At 36.2% G+C, this 17564-nt stretch overlaps 1 protein-coding gene across 6 annotated transcripts in view; it reads right to left on the reverse strand.

Annotated features, from left to right (window-relative positions):
* The window catches only part of CYRIB (CYFIP related Rac1 interactor B), a 148258-nt gene that overhangs the window by 21312 nt on the left and 109382 nt on the right, over positions 1–17564 (reverse strand). For 4 of the 6 annotated variants that reach the window (XM_047841787.1, XM_047841789.1, XM_047841788.1 and 1 more), the window contains 2 exons: positions 10031–10113; positions 3226–3347 (listed from right to left, as the gene is read on the reverse strand). In XM_047841787.1, coding sequence (XP_047697743.1) covers positions 3226–3347; positions 10031–10103 — 195 coding nt within the window. In that variant the 5' untranslated portion in view covers positions 10104–10113. Of the gene's footprint in view, positions 1–3225; positions 3348–10030; positions 10114–11035; positions 11119–17564 lie in introns of those variants that run through there. The other 2 variants (XM_047841790.1, XM_047841792.1) reach the window with 2 other exon arrangements.

The following is a 17564-nucleotide window of genomic DNA, read 5'->3' on the forward strand; positions in this document are numbered from 1 at the left end:
ACTCTCATTTTCAGAATTGTTAAAACTGGTATAGATATATCAAAACATTAGTGGAGAGCTCTTATTTCCCTAATAGTGGTTTACCCTAGAGAATGAGCTTTGTGTATTTAACAGAGTCTACACTAAATCAAATTTTATTCTGTTTCAGTCATGTTTAATAAAATACTATTTAAGCAAAGACATATCTAACTCCACATCCTCAGTATAGGTTTTTACATTTCACCTTCCACTTTAATGCTCCTGCCCCAGATACTCACATTGCAGAAAATATTATCTGAAAGACTCAGTTATCTGGTGCAAGAGTACAAATAATTTTGATAGATCTTATTTTTACACACTGCCAAACTGACCTCCAAAAAGGCATTTTATAATACACTTGCATTAAGACTACCTGTTCCTTCATAAACCAACCAGTATTGAGCTTTTAACAACTTAGCATCATATACAATAAAACTGCTTGACAGCAGTATGCATTATTAGTAAATGTGAACATTTTTCTATAGACTGTGCTCTTTTATAGGTAGAATAGTTGTTTATTTAAGTCTTCATATTGTTTATTTAAGTCTTCATATTGACAGGTACCTAGTTACATCTGTTCTTTGTATATCTGTATATTGGTACAATCAGCTTTTATTTGTACCTTCCTTTCTTAAATTGTTTTTCTATTATTCAGAAATACATTCTGCTTATAGAGTTAAACCCAAACATCAATATGCATTCCTCAGTGAAAATTTCTTCAAATGCCTGAATGGTTAAACACTTAGCCTAAATCTACAGATTTAAATGCTGTTTTTTAAAGAGTTTTCTAGCTTACATATTTTATATCTATTTTATTTACTTATTTCTCTGTCCTTACTTCCTTTACCAAGGAATGAAATGAAGGTAACTTTGTACTAAGTCTAAAGGCCTGGTCAGGTGAATTTCTTACCATTACTGGTTATTCTCCCCTTTTCTTTTACTATTCTTCAAGTGTTATTTTTCTATATAAACTTTTTTCTTTTCTTTTTTTTTTTTTTTTAACTTTGCAACATTTACCTACTTTCCCACCTGACCAATCATGGGATGCCACAAGTGCACTGAACGTGGCTTCAGCACTGAACTGAATGACTATAATGTCTTATGGAGAACTCCAACCTTTGGTCACAGCATTTAGGGCTCCTGGTTTCACATCCCCACAAGTTCTCTTTGAAATGGCTTATATAGAAGCTTTTCTATCATTTTACCCTCTTCCAAAAAATTACAACTGCATTCAGTTAAGTTGACATATACATTACAATAAGTCAATATAAAGACTCTGGGGGGAAAAAACTTTCATTGTAGTGAGCCTTTCCACACAAAAGCAGAGTAACCCTTCACTTGGCAAGTTTAAAAAAAAAAAGAAAATCCTAAGGGTTTTAACCTTAAAAACAGGTAATGGTCTATATTAAATAGGTAATGGTCTGTATCTCTATAGCAAATGAGATGTTTTTTCTTTATTGTTCATAGGTGACAACTGTAACCAGCTGATCAGAATTCAATCATAAAACAAACTTTTAAGAAATCTAATGATATAGTACTGAACAATTAAAAATAATCTGTAGCACTAATAATCAACAAGGAGAAACATTTTTAGAGCAACTGGTGAACTGTTGTGACCTATAGGGAAGAAATTAATTTCTCATTAGTTAATTAAGATCGTGTTTAATCATTTAAACATTTCATAAATGTTTGATTTTTCAAAATATGTTCAAATGTTTAGAACTTGAATTTCACAGAAATGGTTACATGCCTTCACTTATTGAAATCTTAAGGTTTCACTTAAGCTAATGATATTGGCAAGATTAGTCTAAACTCTTGTATTTCTTTCTTCAACAGTTACTAACGGCTTACTAAGCACTGTGTTAGGTGCTGATGACACAAAAATTAGTAAGAAACCAGGTTTATCCTCCTCAAGCTGGAGGTGGTAGTGGAGTCATAAACTTTCCGTTTCAATGGTCTTTTCAAAAAGAAATGATTACCATGAAAGAAACGTGTGCACAGCACTAGGGCAACAGAGTAATGGGGAAGTAACTGCTGGGATGTGAAGGAAGGAAAGTGTACATGTGCAAGACATTCAGGCAACAACAGTCCAGTGCATGAGAGGTAAAAAACAGAATTCACGTTAATCTGTAATTTCCCTCAGCTAATGATATTACCAACAGCTAATCTAAACCAGAAACCCTGGAATCATTTGTAACTCCCCTTTCTCCCTCATATTAACCATCCAAACGCCAAAAACCTGTGGCCCCTTAGCCCGAAACATTTCTTGAATTGTTTTCTGGCGCCTGCATTTAATTCTGCCTTCACTAATACTCCAAGTATCATTAGACGAATGGAGTTGGATGTGGACCGTCAACCCAGCATCAGACTGCTCCTTGACAACCTCTGTGCACTGTTGGTTATACCCAAGAATAACAGAAGCAGAAGGGTGGGAAAAAATGAAGAAACAGAGCTATGTCTTCAAGAAATACAGATAAGGGCCCAGAGGCCAGGGAGTTTCTTTGGGTGGTACAGGGCACCTGATTATGTGTATACTCTGAAGGGAAGAAGTCAAGCAGAAACCAGAAACACAAAAGATCTAATTAAGAGAAGGAATAATTAATAAAGTTCCAAGAGGAGGACGCAGAACAAAGGCAAAGAAATAAATCTTGGTAACAAGTAGAGACACAGCTTCTTCAGAGAAACAGAAGAAGGAGTAAGAGACAGATGGATAGAAACCTAGATAAGTTCAGAGGCTCACGAGAAGCAAGTTGAGACCACACCAAATATTTGCTTCACGGTGTAAAGTCATCAGACAGAGCTGGGGGAGTCCAGACCACAAGGATGATAGCAGCTTTGTCCTAAGAAGCATGGGAGGAAGGAAAAAAACAGACTGGCAGGACAAAAGACCACAGAAAGTTACATTCTCTCCTCTTCTCAAAAAGAAAAGTATAAATAGTCCCCATTGGATACTGTAAATTTCAGGTGGAAGAGCAACCAAAAAATAAACAAAATTTTAATATACAGAAATTACGTATTTATACAACATTGTTTTCCTTTTTACCCTTGTATCAATACAACTACTTTTGAAATAATGCAAGTGATCTCCCTTTAAATATAACACTTAATATGCAATAGAGAATTTGAAAATATATACAAAACAATAGAGATTAAGAAGAGGGACGTAGTGAATTTTAGTTTATTGGAAAATGTTTAAACATGCTTTACCTCTCGTATTTCATGGCCAGCTCCTCTATATGACTGCAAATCTTCCAAGATACCTTCTGCATCTTTTAATACTACATTCACCTGATTATAAATTTCCTTCTCAGACTCTGTAGGCTGGGCATCTAAATAGCAGGAAAGCACAAAAAAATTTACAGTCACATGATTTTTTTTTTTTTTTAGTACATGTATAACTCTAAACAATGAACAATGTCAATTTCTAAAGATGCCTAACGTTTTATTCAATGTTAACTTCACACTTCTTAGAAAAGACTGGTAATTTTTTCATACTTCTACATTTGAATAATTAGCCTCAAGTTTGTAAATATCACAAAGGAGCAAGGAAACATCAAACATTATTATTTAAAGTTACAAATCATGGCTTGGTGTATATCGTAATCATTACCAATGACTGTGAATGCATGAATAATGATTTACTTTAATCCAACAGAAATGCAAGGTCTACTAATATATCTTGTTCATCTCCAGCTTAAGACTCCCAACTATTTTCCTACAAAGTTCATTTTAATGACTAAGTTTTGATATGAAAAATTAAAAACTATTTTAAAAGAACAGTAGTTAGATGCTCTCCCTTTTCTACGGACCACTTTAAAATTCTGTGCCAATGAACTTCTGTGCTGATGAGCACAAGGTCAAGAGTCCTGTGCAGAGGAGTTCAACTTATGACATTGCTCCAGAACGAGTAGGCTGCTGAAAACCAGACACTTTCAGCTGCAAAGCTGTTATTGAAATTTTGAAATACGAAATCAAAAGCTGACTCCCCCCATTCTTGGGACTGAGAGAAAAATGAAGGGAGAATTACAGTCATAAAAAGCATAATCAGGAACACAAACATATGGGCATTTCCACCACCTGTGGTGTCAGCCACAGAACATATGCTAATAGATGACTAAATCTGGATTTCTCTCTGCTAAACTCGAGGTAACAGAAATCCTGTTTTTAATAACTTGGTCATTTGTTTCTCTAAGGAGGAATAAATCTTTTTTATTTAATACTTGGGTTTTGCTTTTTTTTTTTTTTTTTTGCTTGGAGAAAAATGGGCAATCTGTGAAACTGAGTTTCTCATAAATCATTCCAATTAGACCATGTTCAATGCTACAGTTAAGGCATGAAGCACTGAAAATGATAAACACCGTGATTAACATAATGTTTTAGAGAGGAACTGTGCTGGCTGAATTCCTCCACACAAACATTTTTCTTCCGGGGAAAGGGGAGGCAGACCAAATTGATAGTATGAATGGAGAGCATTTCTGAGAAGTCCCTTTTGTCTACCACTTGTGAAACTAGTACTTAGACTTCTCTGCACCCACTTCACCTCCCCACAAATATACAATGTCTTTCTTTCTTTCCTTAGAAAAGTTAAAGAAACTTAGTTCACACTTAAAACTAGGGAGTCCACATGCCCAATAACTGTAACGTATTTATTTTGCACATGGGCAAGTCAGAATTCAATTCCACCTCTTAAAACCTGCCAACTAGTCAAAATACACCAGTTTTTTAAAAAATCAACAGAGTATCAAATTTTAACTTCAACATACTCAAAAAGTACAGCAGCAACAATAATAGAGTATCATTCACGTGCAAAGCTAACTTAAGAATTTGTGTTCTCATATCTTGCCTTATTTTCCAAATCTCCTCTAAAAAATCATCTACTTTTTTAATAAAAATACTGTGACAAAATAGTTACACAAGAGGAGCCAAATTAAAACTACTCTGTGTACAAAGTCATAGAGGGATTACTAGGAGCAAATACTGATATTGCAGCTAAATGGTTTTTTTAAAAATCAGGGTTTGTCATTTAGCTGAAGTAATTTTCACATTTAGCCAGACCATAATCTCCAAAGTAACAGACACACACTTAAAAAAAAAAAAAAAAAAAAAAGCACACCTCGCAACTTTTATACTTACACCAGATGCAATAGGGAATAATACTTTTCTTACATGCAAAACAGCAGTGTTATACTTTTTCATATGGAATTGTGAAACCACAGACATAACATCAATAGTAGACACAGATCATCATTTTACTTCATGAAGTGGGAATTCATGACAAAGGACAATATTTTGACTGTTATATATCAAAAGAGATTTGTCAAGTTTGAAAATACTGAACTGTATTTTTGGTATGGTGACTAGAAGTTAACAGAAAAATGTAACACTGAGACTTACATACAAAAGAAACATTACCAAGTAGATTTAAGTAGACCTTGGAAGTGGTTAATAATTATTAAAAGTTTAGTAAGTACCAAGAAATTTAAAAATAAAGGAGAAGATTCCAGTTCCCCCTAAGGGTGGAAAAATACCCAGCACCACACTGATTAAACACTGTTTAGACTATCACAGGAAAGTCACATTTATAATTTTGAAAGCTGCTGCAGACTGCTGTAGATATGAAGACAAACAAAATAGCAGACAGGTAATAAGCACCACGTTACTGATAGCAAGTCATGCAAAAAGGTGGGAGAAAGACTATAAAAATAAAGCTTTTTTTCAAAAAATGGTATCATATAATGCAACCAAGACTTGTCACTTTGATTTTTCACGGCAAAGAATGAAACACTGTATTACCTAGAGAAAAATCTACCACTTAACCAGCTAACAAAAGGACAAAATAAAGTATCAACTACTGGGAGTAGGAGTAGTGATCAGTCACGAAGCTAAGTTTTAAAAAGCTGTTCAAGGGAATTGAAAGCATGTTTTAGTTGCTCTCATTGTTTGCAGGTAAAATTAAGTATTGCAACAATTTTGTACCACTTTCCTATTAAGGAGTCACTGAAAATAACTGCTGAAACTCGATCTGTTCTGGGACAAAGGGGGCAAAGAGCAGCTATAGAAGAAAAATAACAAAAAGCAAATCGCGTAAAAATTGCAACTGTGATACGGAGTCGTTCTGCTTTGGTCTTGCCCTCAATCATGCGGTAATATTTCCGATCTGTCTCCAGAAGTCTCATCGAGGCAGGGACCTCGGTGCACAGTGCATACACTGTATACAGCAGGTAAACTCAGTGCCCAGCAGATTTTCTGTAACACATATTCGGTGAAAGAATGAGAAGGTACAGAGATATAAATACACCTCCAGCATAAGTTGAAGGAAGCTATAATGCATTTTTACCTCTGTACAAATATAATCCTACATCATTTTAGAAAAATAAATCTAAAAAAATGCCAGAATAAAGATATCCCAAAATACAGGGCAAAAGCAACTGAAAATATGCAAGAGGTAAAATGGGAAAATAAAGTTAGACTACAAGAGTGGATATCAGTAGTTTTACAAGATTGTGGGGGACAAGTCACACAAAAGACACGAGAATTAGAGGAAATGTATGACTAAATGGAAAGGCACTTTAACAAAGAATCAGAGAAAGTAAGACTCTATTCCTCATTTATAAGCCACCACCTCTGTTTACTCTATTTCGGTCCACCTGGAGATAAGTAAATCGAGTTAACTAACAAATACTAAACTTCTACCGTTTATAAACCATTATGTGAAGGTTGGAGAGGGACATAAAAATAAAAGTCCCTCTTCTCCTGAGAACCACAATTTAATGAACTAATATACACAGTGGTTATTCAGGCTAAAGATCTGTCATTAGAAACAGCTCTTAATGTCATGATAAAATAAGCAATTCCAAAAACCAGAAGAGGCTACACAGCCCCCAATTCAATGCTCTTTTATATACTGCCATTAGCATAACTGCTGCCAAAATTCCTGAGGCAGTTCTGGGCTTGTATCTTAATTGAACCATTATTCTTAAAATAAAATCATACAGGTATAATTTCAGAAAAAGGCCCTCTTTCTAGTACACCTCAAGGGTAGATAATAATGTCTCACTGAACACAGAAATGTCACCTCATGCCTTAAGACCTTTGTAGATGCTGTTCCTTCTCACTACAGTGTCCTTCCACTACCTTGCCCTGAAACATTCTAACTCACCCTCCCACAACCCAACTCAAAGGTCACCCTCAGAAAGTCTTCCATGATGTCCAAACTACTCGCTGCTAGGTATGGTTAATTCCTTGTGATCTACACCTTGAATGTAATTATGTAAATGAAACTATCGGTTTGCATTTCTAACTTACTAGACTGAGAACTCCCCAAAGGCAGGGGTTATATCTTAGTTATCTCTGCATCCCAACATCTACTGGCTGGCACACAGGGGGCAAGCCTTAAATGTGGAACTGAAGTGGAAACCCGTACATGTACCTGCATGCATGTAAATTAAAGGAGTAAGGACTTACAGACATCTTCATTTTGTAAACTACAGGATTCCATCAGATGTTTTATATGCACAAGAATACTTAAGGTGTACACAACTTGATACAAAATATCAGTATATCTATCTGTATGGAATTATTTCTATAAGTTGCCCATCCATAGAAATGCAGTGAGCCAGATTTACTCACTGTAAATCTAGATTTATTACTCGCTGTAAATAGATTTATTATTATACTATTCCATCATTCTGAGTGATGGAATGATGGATCAGTATAATAATAAAGTCAAATTACTCTCGTAACCTGAACATTATCGTTCAACCTGGAACAATGTAACACCAAATATTCTACTTAATAAAAGAATGTGGCTTTATTCTCAGTAATCACCAGGAACTGGCAAGTCAGTTGTGTTGACAATTCTTAGTCTGGCCTACAACCGTTGAAGAGAGGACCCATGGGATGGGCTAAAAAGTCCCTAAAATAGTCTAATGATAAGATCAATTTTTACAAATGCATATTTCCAAAAAGAAGAAAATACGCAAATAGATGAAAGATAAAATTGACTAAGAGAACTCTAATGTTGGAATCAAAAGAAAACATATTTAAAAATCTAGATAAGAAGTAACAACAGGCAAACTCTGGCCTCATATACAGAATACCAGTAAGTGTCAAACGAAAAGTTCTCCACTGGCTGATAAAGGCAACAAATATCACCTTTTACTTTACATCTGCCTTTAACAAGTTAACACTTTACCCATAGTTCTTCATTATTGCTTATTTTCCCCCTGGTGGTGTTAGCAATTTTAACGTTCTCCTGCTACTAAATTAGCTATTAAATTTTAAGGATAATGGTCCAAACCCCCAAAGACTAGAAAACCAAGACCAAATAATATTTACAATACTACTCATCTTTAAAATATTTAAAATTCATGCTTCTCACTTGACCAAAACATGATGCTAGGTTTATAAAAAGATCAAGTGCCAAGTCTTGAACAAGATCTTGACCATATCAAAGCCAAGATTCTGCAAATGTAAGGAATTCGAGACAGAATAAAAAGGAGACAGAATAGCAGAAAAATACACAAGACCAGTTTGAAACAGATGCAGATAAACTAAAATACAGCTCTAATGTAAGTCGCCTCGTCTGAAAGAAGAATCTTCAAGTCAGCAATCTGCTTAACATCCCCAAGCTGATTAAAATTCATGCTGAACATGCACTTAAATCGGCATTGTTAAATTGTTGAGAAGGGTCAAGAAAACTAACCTTCATTTAATAACATCTTCCCCTAAAAACCCAACAATTTAATATGGTCCTGATATTGACATTATTCTTTGCTAGCCTGTACGCAGGACCCAAACTGTAACAAAACATCTAATAATAAACATGTAATAAAAGTAAAAGAACATATCAGAGACCACAAATTATTCCATAAAATGGAGGTAAGCTACAAACTGATGTGTTCCTACCAACTGTCCTGGTTTACAGAAAAAATATTTAAATTATTCACAAAGTAGAAAGAACTGTGTAGTAGCACATAAACTAAAGTGAAGTTGATGGAGAATGCAATGACTCTCTGGGGATAGATTTTAAGGGATTTGTTTTTAAAACCAGAAAAGGTCTTAAATTTTAAGTATTTAAAAATCTGTTCAAATGTTTTAATTTCAGATGAAAATGCCCGGGATCACACGACTTATAACCTTCTATCTCTTCACCCTTTCCTAACAATTTTCTAATAACGTAAGTTAAAACAGCAACATTCACACTGAAACAACCAATTTGATAATCATTGTTCTCAATTAGACAACCAGATAAGCTAAAGCGATACAGACAGCCAAAAAGCAAAAGCTTTCCAACATGCACAGGGGTCAATGACACTTACCTGCCACTCTTAGACCATATTACAATAGGTCATGCAACATAAAACAAACAGAAGGCAAATTACTTAAAGGTCTGTGAACCCATTATTTTTCTTTTTATTTAGAGTTAGAACAAAAATGAATTCCTGAAATAAATACATATAATGAGTTTAACTTTTCAAATTATCTGTAAAGATTAAATAATTAAGGTTCACACTTACCTTTTAATATTATGCCCAAATTACTGAGCTTTGAATGGCCTTCATGAACAGATTTGTATTTAAAATACTTCAATAGATATATAGAATGATTAAAACCTAGTCAATTTTTCTCAGCTGCAACAAATTTTTCCCCAAATATGGCTTCTATTAACAAATCTCAGAGTAGCATTTGTCCTTTCCACCACAATTTTTTCATACAAATGTTTTCATCGGAGTATCTCAAATGTTTTCAGTAGAGATCTCCAGTTATAAAATAATGTCCAACCAGGAGATAGGACTCTCTCACAAAACTTCAAGTGAAAACATTTTACTACAATGCAATCTATAAAATATGATTTCCAGTTCTAGAAGGCACCAGAAATTTTACTCAAACAATTCATAGCTCAGTCATGCAAAGCAGTTAAAAAGATGGCAAAGTGGAAACATTCGTTTAGTGCAGGACAGACGCAGTCTACGGCAGGCAAAGAGAAATAGATAGAAAATCATCTTCTCACTTTCAAAATCAAGGAAAAAATTTGGCCCCTGTTCAAGGTCTGTGCATGTCAAAACTTTAAGAAGATTCCCCATGTTAAGGTACCTGTCAAGACAAGAATGAGAAAAGAGAAAATATCCCTTTATAAAAAAGAACATCTGAAATTTATTTAAAAAAAAAAAAAAAAAAAGTAACAGGGAAAATGTTCATTAGGCCATGAATTCGTCCTTCAGGGTTGCCCAGACTGTGCTCTGGCAAACAGCAAACCGGGTTCTCAAGGTGTTGGTATGTAGGACCTAGAGGTGAAATGTGGTTTTCCTGCACACAATGGCACAACTGTTGCTCTACTTCTTCTCAAAATTCTCCCAAGACAAGTTTCATTAATGGCCTTATAATGAAAAATTCTTTAAGTATTCCAATAGTGCTAGTATTCTGAAAAAGAAATTTCTTATCAAGAATCATTCACATATAATCTTGTTTAATATTGCACTGAAACAACAATTTATTTCAAAGCCAAATATTAAGAGTTTTGGCCACAGCTCACCTTTGCATTTCATCTTAACACAGAATATTCAACTTACTTCCTGCATGCCATTAAATAATGCATATATTTCTAACCAAATTTGGATTACTTGTAAATTTGTGGAAGTTGTTTAAAGTATTGATTCTGGATATGCAGCACGATTCTGGTTTTTTATAAAATTATCAGAGGATTCTGAGCAAACACTGCTGGGCGTAGTCACCAAGGCATACTATTAGAATGTTCATCATAAGGCTGCTTGCTTCATGGACTAATGAAAGGACAGCACTGGCTACAGACTCAACATGATTTTAGCAAATGAAAAACTAAAGAATTATACATATGATGGTGATGTTTGCCTACGACTGAGAAAAAAATCATGCAAACTTTGTTTGATCCCCATATCTTATTAACAAATATTCGGGCCAGCCTTCACTGCGGTGTGAATATAGTTCATCTTTCACCTTTACCATTATGCACCAGCTGTGAAGGGCTAAAGAGACTTACTTTCAAAGTCCAAGAAAAAATGTGCTGCATTGTGGTCTATGTCCCTGGTTAGCACCTTAATGAGATTACCCATGCCAGCAAACCTAAAAATAAAAATGGCAACATCATTTAGTTCCAGTAAAAAAAATTTTAAGCAGAGGCCTGGGATTCGGCAAAGGCTGGCTTGCTCATAATTACCAACAGGTGCAGGTTTATATACTTCTGGCATTGAAAATTTGGAACAACAAAAGCACATTTGGGTCTGAGTTTATAGCTCTTGTCCCTCTTTTCCACATATCAAAAAAGTTACATAAAGCAAGATTGGAAAAAAGATTAGATTTTTTTACATATTACTTGCAATATTTACATTTGATTAATATCTATGCTAGTGTTACTCCTTTAAAATGTTTGAGGCATATATTCTCAATTTAAATTAACATCAAAAATAGATCTCTCAAATAAGTAAAGACTGAGACCATTATTTTTAAATAATAGGGATAGTTTCCTTCTTGCAAAATTAAACCCTAATGAGAATACTAGGAAGATGGCATTCAAACCACATTTAACCATTAAAGACTAAAGGAAGTTATCAATTGATGACCCATTTAAAAATTTTTACCACACATAAACCAGTATTTCTTACATCGTCTATACTCCTAAGGTTAATCAGACTTTTCACTGTTTCACTCACAGACTGATAATTCAACAGTATCAACTATATACAACCATGTGAAGTATGTCACTTGGAAGTTAACACAGCAAACAAGCAAAAGGGAGCTTGCAGCAAACATCATCACAACTTAGTAAGTTTGCAGAGGATGAACAGTAAAAATAAGGCATTGGCATAAATCTTGTACCAAAATTTGCCATGACTCAGGGAGGATGAAGGTGGAAGGAGGTGTCAGGAACATCCAGGAAACCAAGTTGAAACCTTGAAGTTGCAGTAACTCTAGGGAAGGCAGACTATGAGATCACAGGCACCCCACATCCTCCCCTCTCCAAGTTTCAATATGTTTTCTCCAAATATTAACTGTTGGCAAGTATGAATGAAATGAAAACATAAAAGTAACAATTAATCAATGAATCAACATTGATTGTAATTAATCAACATTTAATCAATGAACATCTTATTATTCACCCCCATTATAAAAAAATCTGAAAAGAGTTAGGACTTTCAGCCACCTGTGTGGTCCATTCCCCTCTTCCTCCACCTACTACTCCCTGGGCAAAGGCAGGGGTACCTAACTTTAAGCTTCCCAAAGAGGAAGTAACAGCATATGCATAACAGTTACTTGCTTTAAAGGTCAAAGTGTGGCACAGAGACACACACACTTCTTAGAAAATGTTAAAATTTATTCACAAGTGTTAAATTCACAAATGTTAAAATTTATTCACAAATATGATAAATACTGAAAAGTCCTCTCTCTTTTAAAGCAATATTCCTCCAATGGGAGAGGTCAGAATCTATCTTATTTTTGATATTAAAATCCTTATTACACAGAATTTCATTGGAAAGATTTTGTACAATGTGTTACACAGATGGATAAACTGAGGTTAAAGCTAAGAGGAAACAGTTCATCTTAAATACCTTATACACTGTAAAAAGTTTAATTCTAAGCTTTTATACACGGAAAGTACAAGCATTTTTCCAAAATCATCACATCTAAATAAGATCTCACACTGGTTACCAAATTTACTCAAGAGTTACTTTTTTCCTTTGAAACCATTTGGAAATAGTATATCTCACAGCTTTAATTTATGGAATATTTGTTTCCAAACATACATAAATTCCCTACCAAGAACTAAGAGCAGATATACAAAGAATTACCTAATGGTATCAAAACTTCAACTACAGATGGGAAATAAGCATAAGAAGGAAGTGTAATGTCTCTAAGAGGAAAAAGGCATCACACCGTCTGGTGGTTAAGAGTGTACTCTATGGAATGAAACCAGAGTTCCAACTCCAGCTGACAAGCTGCCTGACCTTGAGGATGCTAATTAATCTTTCTGGGACTCATTTTCTTCAACAGTAAAATATACAAATCAGAATAACTATTTTAAAGGGTTATGAGAACTCAATGAGATTAAGCACTGACTTGTTAGCACAGTGTCTGGCACACAAAATGCCCGATAAATGTTGGCTGTTGTTGTCACTGTCACCTGAAAATCACAAACTAACTCTCAAAAAATAAGAGCTCTACTTCTTTAATACAAACCAGAGTCAAGTTATTAATGAATTTCAATGTTATAAATCAGAGTAAATAACAAAGCCCAAGTTTAGTCCATTTTTGCCAAGAAATATCCTATGAGATCATCATCAGGTACAGGGAGGAAGGGAGATTAGGTTTCCTTACCTTTTTACTTGTATGCATAGTCGATCCTCAAGGAAAATAATCAAAATTGGCCAAGTTTGTCTGCTCCGTTTTCCCACATCTCCCTCTGTAAACTTCTTCCACTATTTGGTCCTTCTTTCAAGGCACCCTAGCCTAATGTGACCCTAAACTGCTCAAAGTGCATCGTACTTGGTCCTGACCTATTCACTCTCCACCAAGTACTCAAAAATCTAGAATTTCTTACCTTTTCATCCCAAACACAGACACTTAGTTTGAAAATGGCCCAGCGTATCTGGTACAGGTTTCTCAACCCCAGCACTATTAACATTTGGGGATGAATAATTCTTTTGCGGAGAAGGGTCTGTCTCATACTACAGGACGTTTAGCAACATCCTGGGCCTATTTGTACTAGAGGCCACCAGTAACCCAACACACTAGTTGTGACAACCAAAAATGACTCAAGAGATTGCCAAATGTCCCCAAGAAGAATCATCCCTGGTTGAGAACCACTGATGTAGTACAACTGTGGTCCAAGGCAGAAAGTCTCCTTACCATACAACAGTCAAGGCAGATCTAGTACCCAAAGCACATTGTACGTGTCTCTTTGAACAAAAACTCATGGAATTTGGGGAGCCAGCCTGGCTCAATTGGAGGAGCATGCGACTCTTGATCTTGGGGTGATGAGTTCAAGCCCTGTGTTGGGTGTACAGAGTACTTAAATAATTTTTAAAAGAAAAATTTTTGAACGTTTATTTATTTTTGTGACAGAGGGAGACAGAGCATGAGTAGATGAGGGGCAGAGAGGGAGACAGAGAATCCGAAGCAGGCTCCAGGCTCTGCTGAGCTGTCAGCACAGAGCCTGATGCAGGGCTCAAACTCACGAACTGTGAGATCATGACCTGAGCTGAAGTCAGACACTCAACCAGCTGAGCCACCCAAACATCCCAAAATAAATAACTTCTTTTAAAACTCACAGAATTTTTCAAAGATCTGAAAACAGTTCACCATAACACTATCAGTTGTCCTATCTTTTTAATAATGATAAACAAGTTAAAACCATATCCCTGTCTGGCATAGTTTAACTCTTTAGGCAAAAACACAACAAAAAGTCCCCATCATCCTCTGACTGCAGCAAATATGAGATGGTAGCTAACTGTCAACCTGTCAGCTCTGGTAGGCACCAGATGGCGTGGGTCCAAACTCCAGCTCTGCCATTTCCTTCCAAGCTTTGCAACTGTAGTCAAGTTTCCTAATTTCTCCGTGCCTCATCTGTAAACTGTGCATAATATGAATATCCACTGCAGAAGGTTCCTAAAATCATTAAATGGGTTAACAGAAGCAAAAACATTCAGTGACTATGCTTGGCAATCTCTCTGCTGCAGAACCCATGGAATGTGTGTGGCAGCCCTATTTCCTGCCATACAGGAAGCCAGTCTGTCACAAAAGGATAAAGCCAGCATGCACTAGAGAAAAGTGTCCTAAGGTCCTCAAGTCATTGATTTCTATCTCTACTTGTTCCTGAATCCTAGCTGCCACTTCCCTCAGTTTAGCTGCTGGATTTTCCTCTGGTTTTAAGATATCCTAAGTTCTTTCAATCAATTTCCTTTTTTACCTGTTTAGTTGAGGTGGGTTTCCATCATTTACATCTAAAAAAGTTCTAATAACATTTCTAAGTTTCAGATTAACAAATGAATGTGACAAAGAGATACTAAAAGATATAAAAGATTTTTCAGATTATATAAAACTTGGGCCAAAACATTTGATATACTTCAGAAGCACAATTTCAAAGTAAATAATGAATATTATAATTTAAAATAATAAACTATAAATCTTACAACATCTGAATTTAGAAGGAAAAATCTAAAGATTCTCTTTCAAATTACTTGTATCGTAATCCCTGGATTAAACTAAATATTATAAGCATTTACTAAAAAGCTAAAAAGAAATTTAACACACAGACACCAGATCCAGGTTACTTCAAGTGTTCACAGTATTTCTGGTAAAATTCTGCGACTAGGAGCCTTTATGTTACAGGTCTGCTTCAAAGTTCGTGAATTATCTGGAAAGGAACTTGCTCTTCTGGGCCTAAAGTCTGTGGAATGTATTTTTGAGCTCATGAAAGGCACTTAATAAATACATTAGATCATTTTCCCGTAAAACATTTGAAAAGAAGCTTCTTTAATGAGAGAAGCCAACAGAAACACAACTGTATGTTAATACACTATCGCCTCCCTTTCTACAAAATTCCTAAGAGATGTTGTTGCTTCATTTACCCTTTTGAGCTCAGGGGGGCTTTATAATGCTCTCTTCTGCCTAGAATGCTAGTTGCAAAGATTTTCTCATGGCTGGCTTTTTTTTTTTTTTTTTTTTCCATTCTTCAGGCCCCTCAAATGTCCCCTCTTCGGACTAGTTTTTGTCTGCCATCTTTTTGCATAGAAGTTTACCACTACATCTCATTACCTTCTATCACATCACCTAACTTCTTCCTTCAGCATACTGAACACAATCTGAATTACTCTATTCGCTTAGTGTCAGTCTCCTTCACATCCACTTTATAAACTTCGTATACCTGGGTGAGGGATGAGAAAAAAGAAAAGCTCACAAATGTACTGCTTAGCATCCCTATAAATGAGGATTTCTTCAATTTGGCATTGTTAACATTTAAACCACAGAATTCTTCGCTGTGGGGCTGTCCTGGGCACTGTAGGATGTGTAGCGGCATTGAAGGCCTCTAGGCACTAGATAACTGTATCACCCCAGCACCCGGTTGTAATAACCAACAATACCTCCAGATGTTGCCAAATACCTCCTGGGGGCAGAATTGCCCCAGTGAAGAACCTCTACTTTAAACATATGGCCACTAACACGAAGCACAGCCTCAGTTCCGCCCCATAATCCTACTATGCATCTCCAATCAACCTACTCTCCCACTTGACCAGGTGACCGTTCCACAAGGCTTGATTTTTCATCTCAAACCTCTAACAATCTATCCTCCGTCCTCACACGCAAGACATGACCTCACTACATTGTTTACAGAAAAAAGAAAGAAAATCCTCTACTGTTCTTTCTACCACCCTTTCTTCATCAATAACCAGTCTACCCTCCGCACCTGTTCCTGAGACACAACCTGGTTCTACAAGGCTTCATGTCTCCTCTACATCATCTTGCCTGTCCTCCTTTTTTTATTCATTTATTTTTAAGTTTGCTTATTTATTTTTTGAGTGAGAGCAAGCAGGGGAGGGGCTGGGAGACAGGGACAGAGAGATTCATTCCCACACAGGCTCCGCACCGTCAGTGCAGAGCCCGACGGGGCTTGAACTCATGAACTATGAGACCATGACCTGAGCCGAAATCAAGAGTTGGATGCTTTACTGACTGAGCCACCCAGGCGCACCCCCTTGGCTGTCGTTACAGCAAGAACTTGCCACGTAAGCTACCTATAGTTACTGCCTTCTACTTTTTACCTCCACTCTTTCAGCTCATTCCAATCTGGCTTTTATTCCCACCAATACAAAGAAGCTGGTCCCTGTCAAGGTCACAGAAACCTGCATCCGGCTAAATCCAAAGGGCAATTCTCACACTTCAACTTACTGGATCTCTTAATAGCCTTTGACCCAGTCTGTCACACGTCTTCCTGAAATACTTTCTTCGTCTAACATTTAGAACAACCCATTTTTCCTGAGTTTCTTTCGTACTTTATGGCTTTTCTTTTTCCATCCCTTTCCCTTTGGCATCGGTAGTTACTTCTATCTTAAACAAAACAAAAACTTACCTTGACTGTGCTTCCCTCACCAGTTCCCACCCTACCCCTTGCTTCTTTTTGCAACAAAATTCCTCAAGAGAGTGGCTTGCACTCATCATCTTGTATCTCTCTCCATCTCTGTTAAGCCCCCTCTCTCCAACCTGGCTTCTGCCCAACCATACACCAACAAAATCGTTCTGGCAAGGTCATCAAATGAACCGCATGTTACTAACCCCAATGGTCAATTCTCAAGACCTCACCTTACTTCCTCTGTCAGCACCGCCTGACATAACTGACTCTCCCTCCTCCTCCTCCTCAGTACACTTTTCTCATCAGTTTAAAAGACACCCCATCTTACCTCGCTCGCTGCTATTCTAGCCTTCTTCTTGCCACCATCACCTCTTGTCAGGATTATTTCAAAAGCCTGCTTCTACTTTTGTGTCCTATTACAATCTGTTTTTGTTACAAGAGGCAA

This window comes from Prionailurus viverrinus, chromosome F2 (genome assembly GCF_022837055.1).
Source record: "Prionailurus viverrinus isolate Anna chromosome F2, UM_Priviv_1.0, whole genome shotgun sequence".
NCBI classification, from domain to species: domain Eukaryota; kingdom Metazoa; phylum Chordata; class Mammalia; order Carnivora; family Felidae; genus Prionailurus; species Prionailurus viverrinus.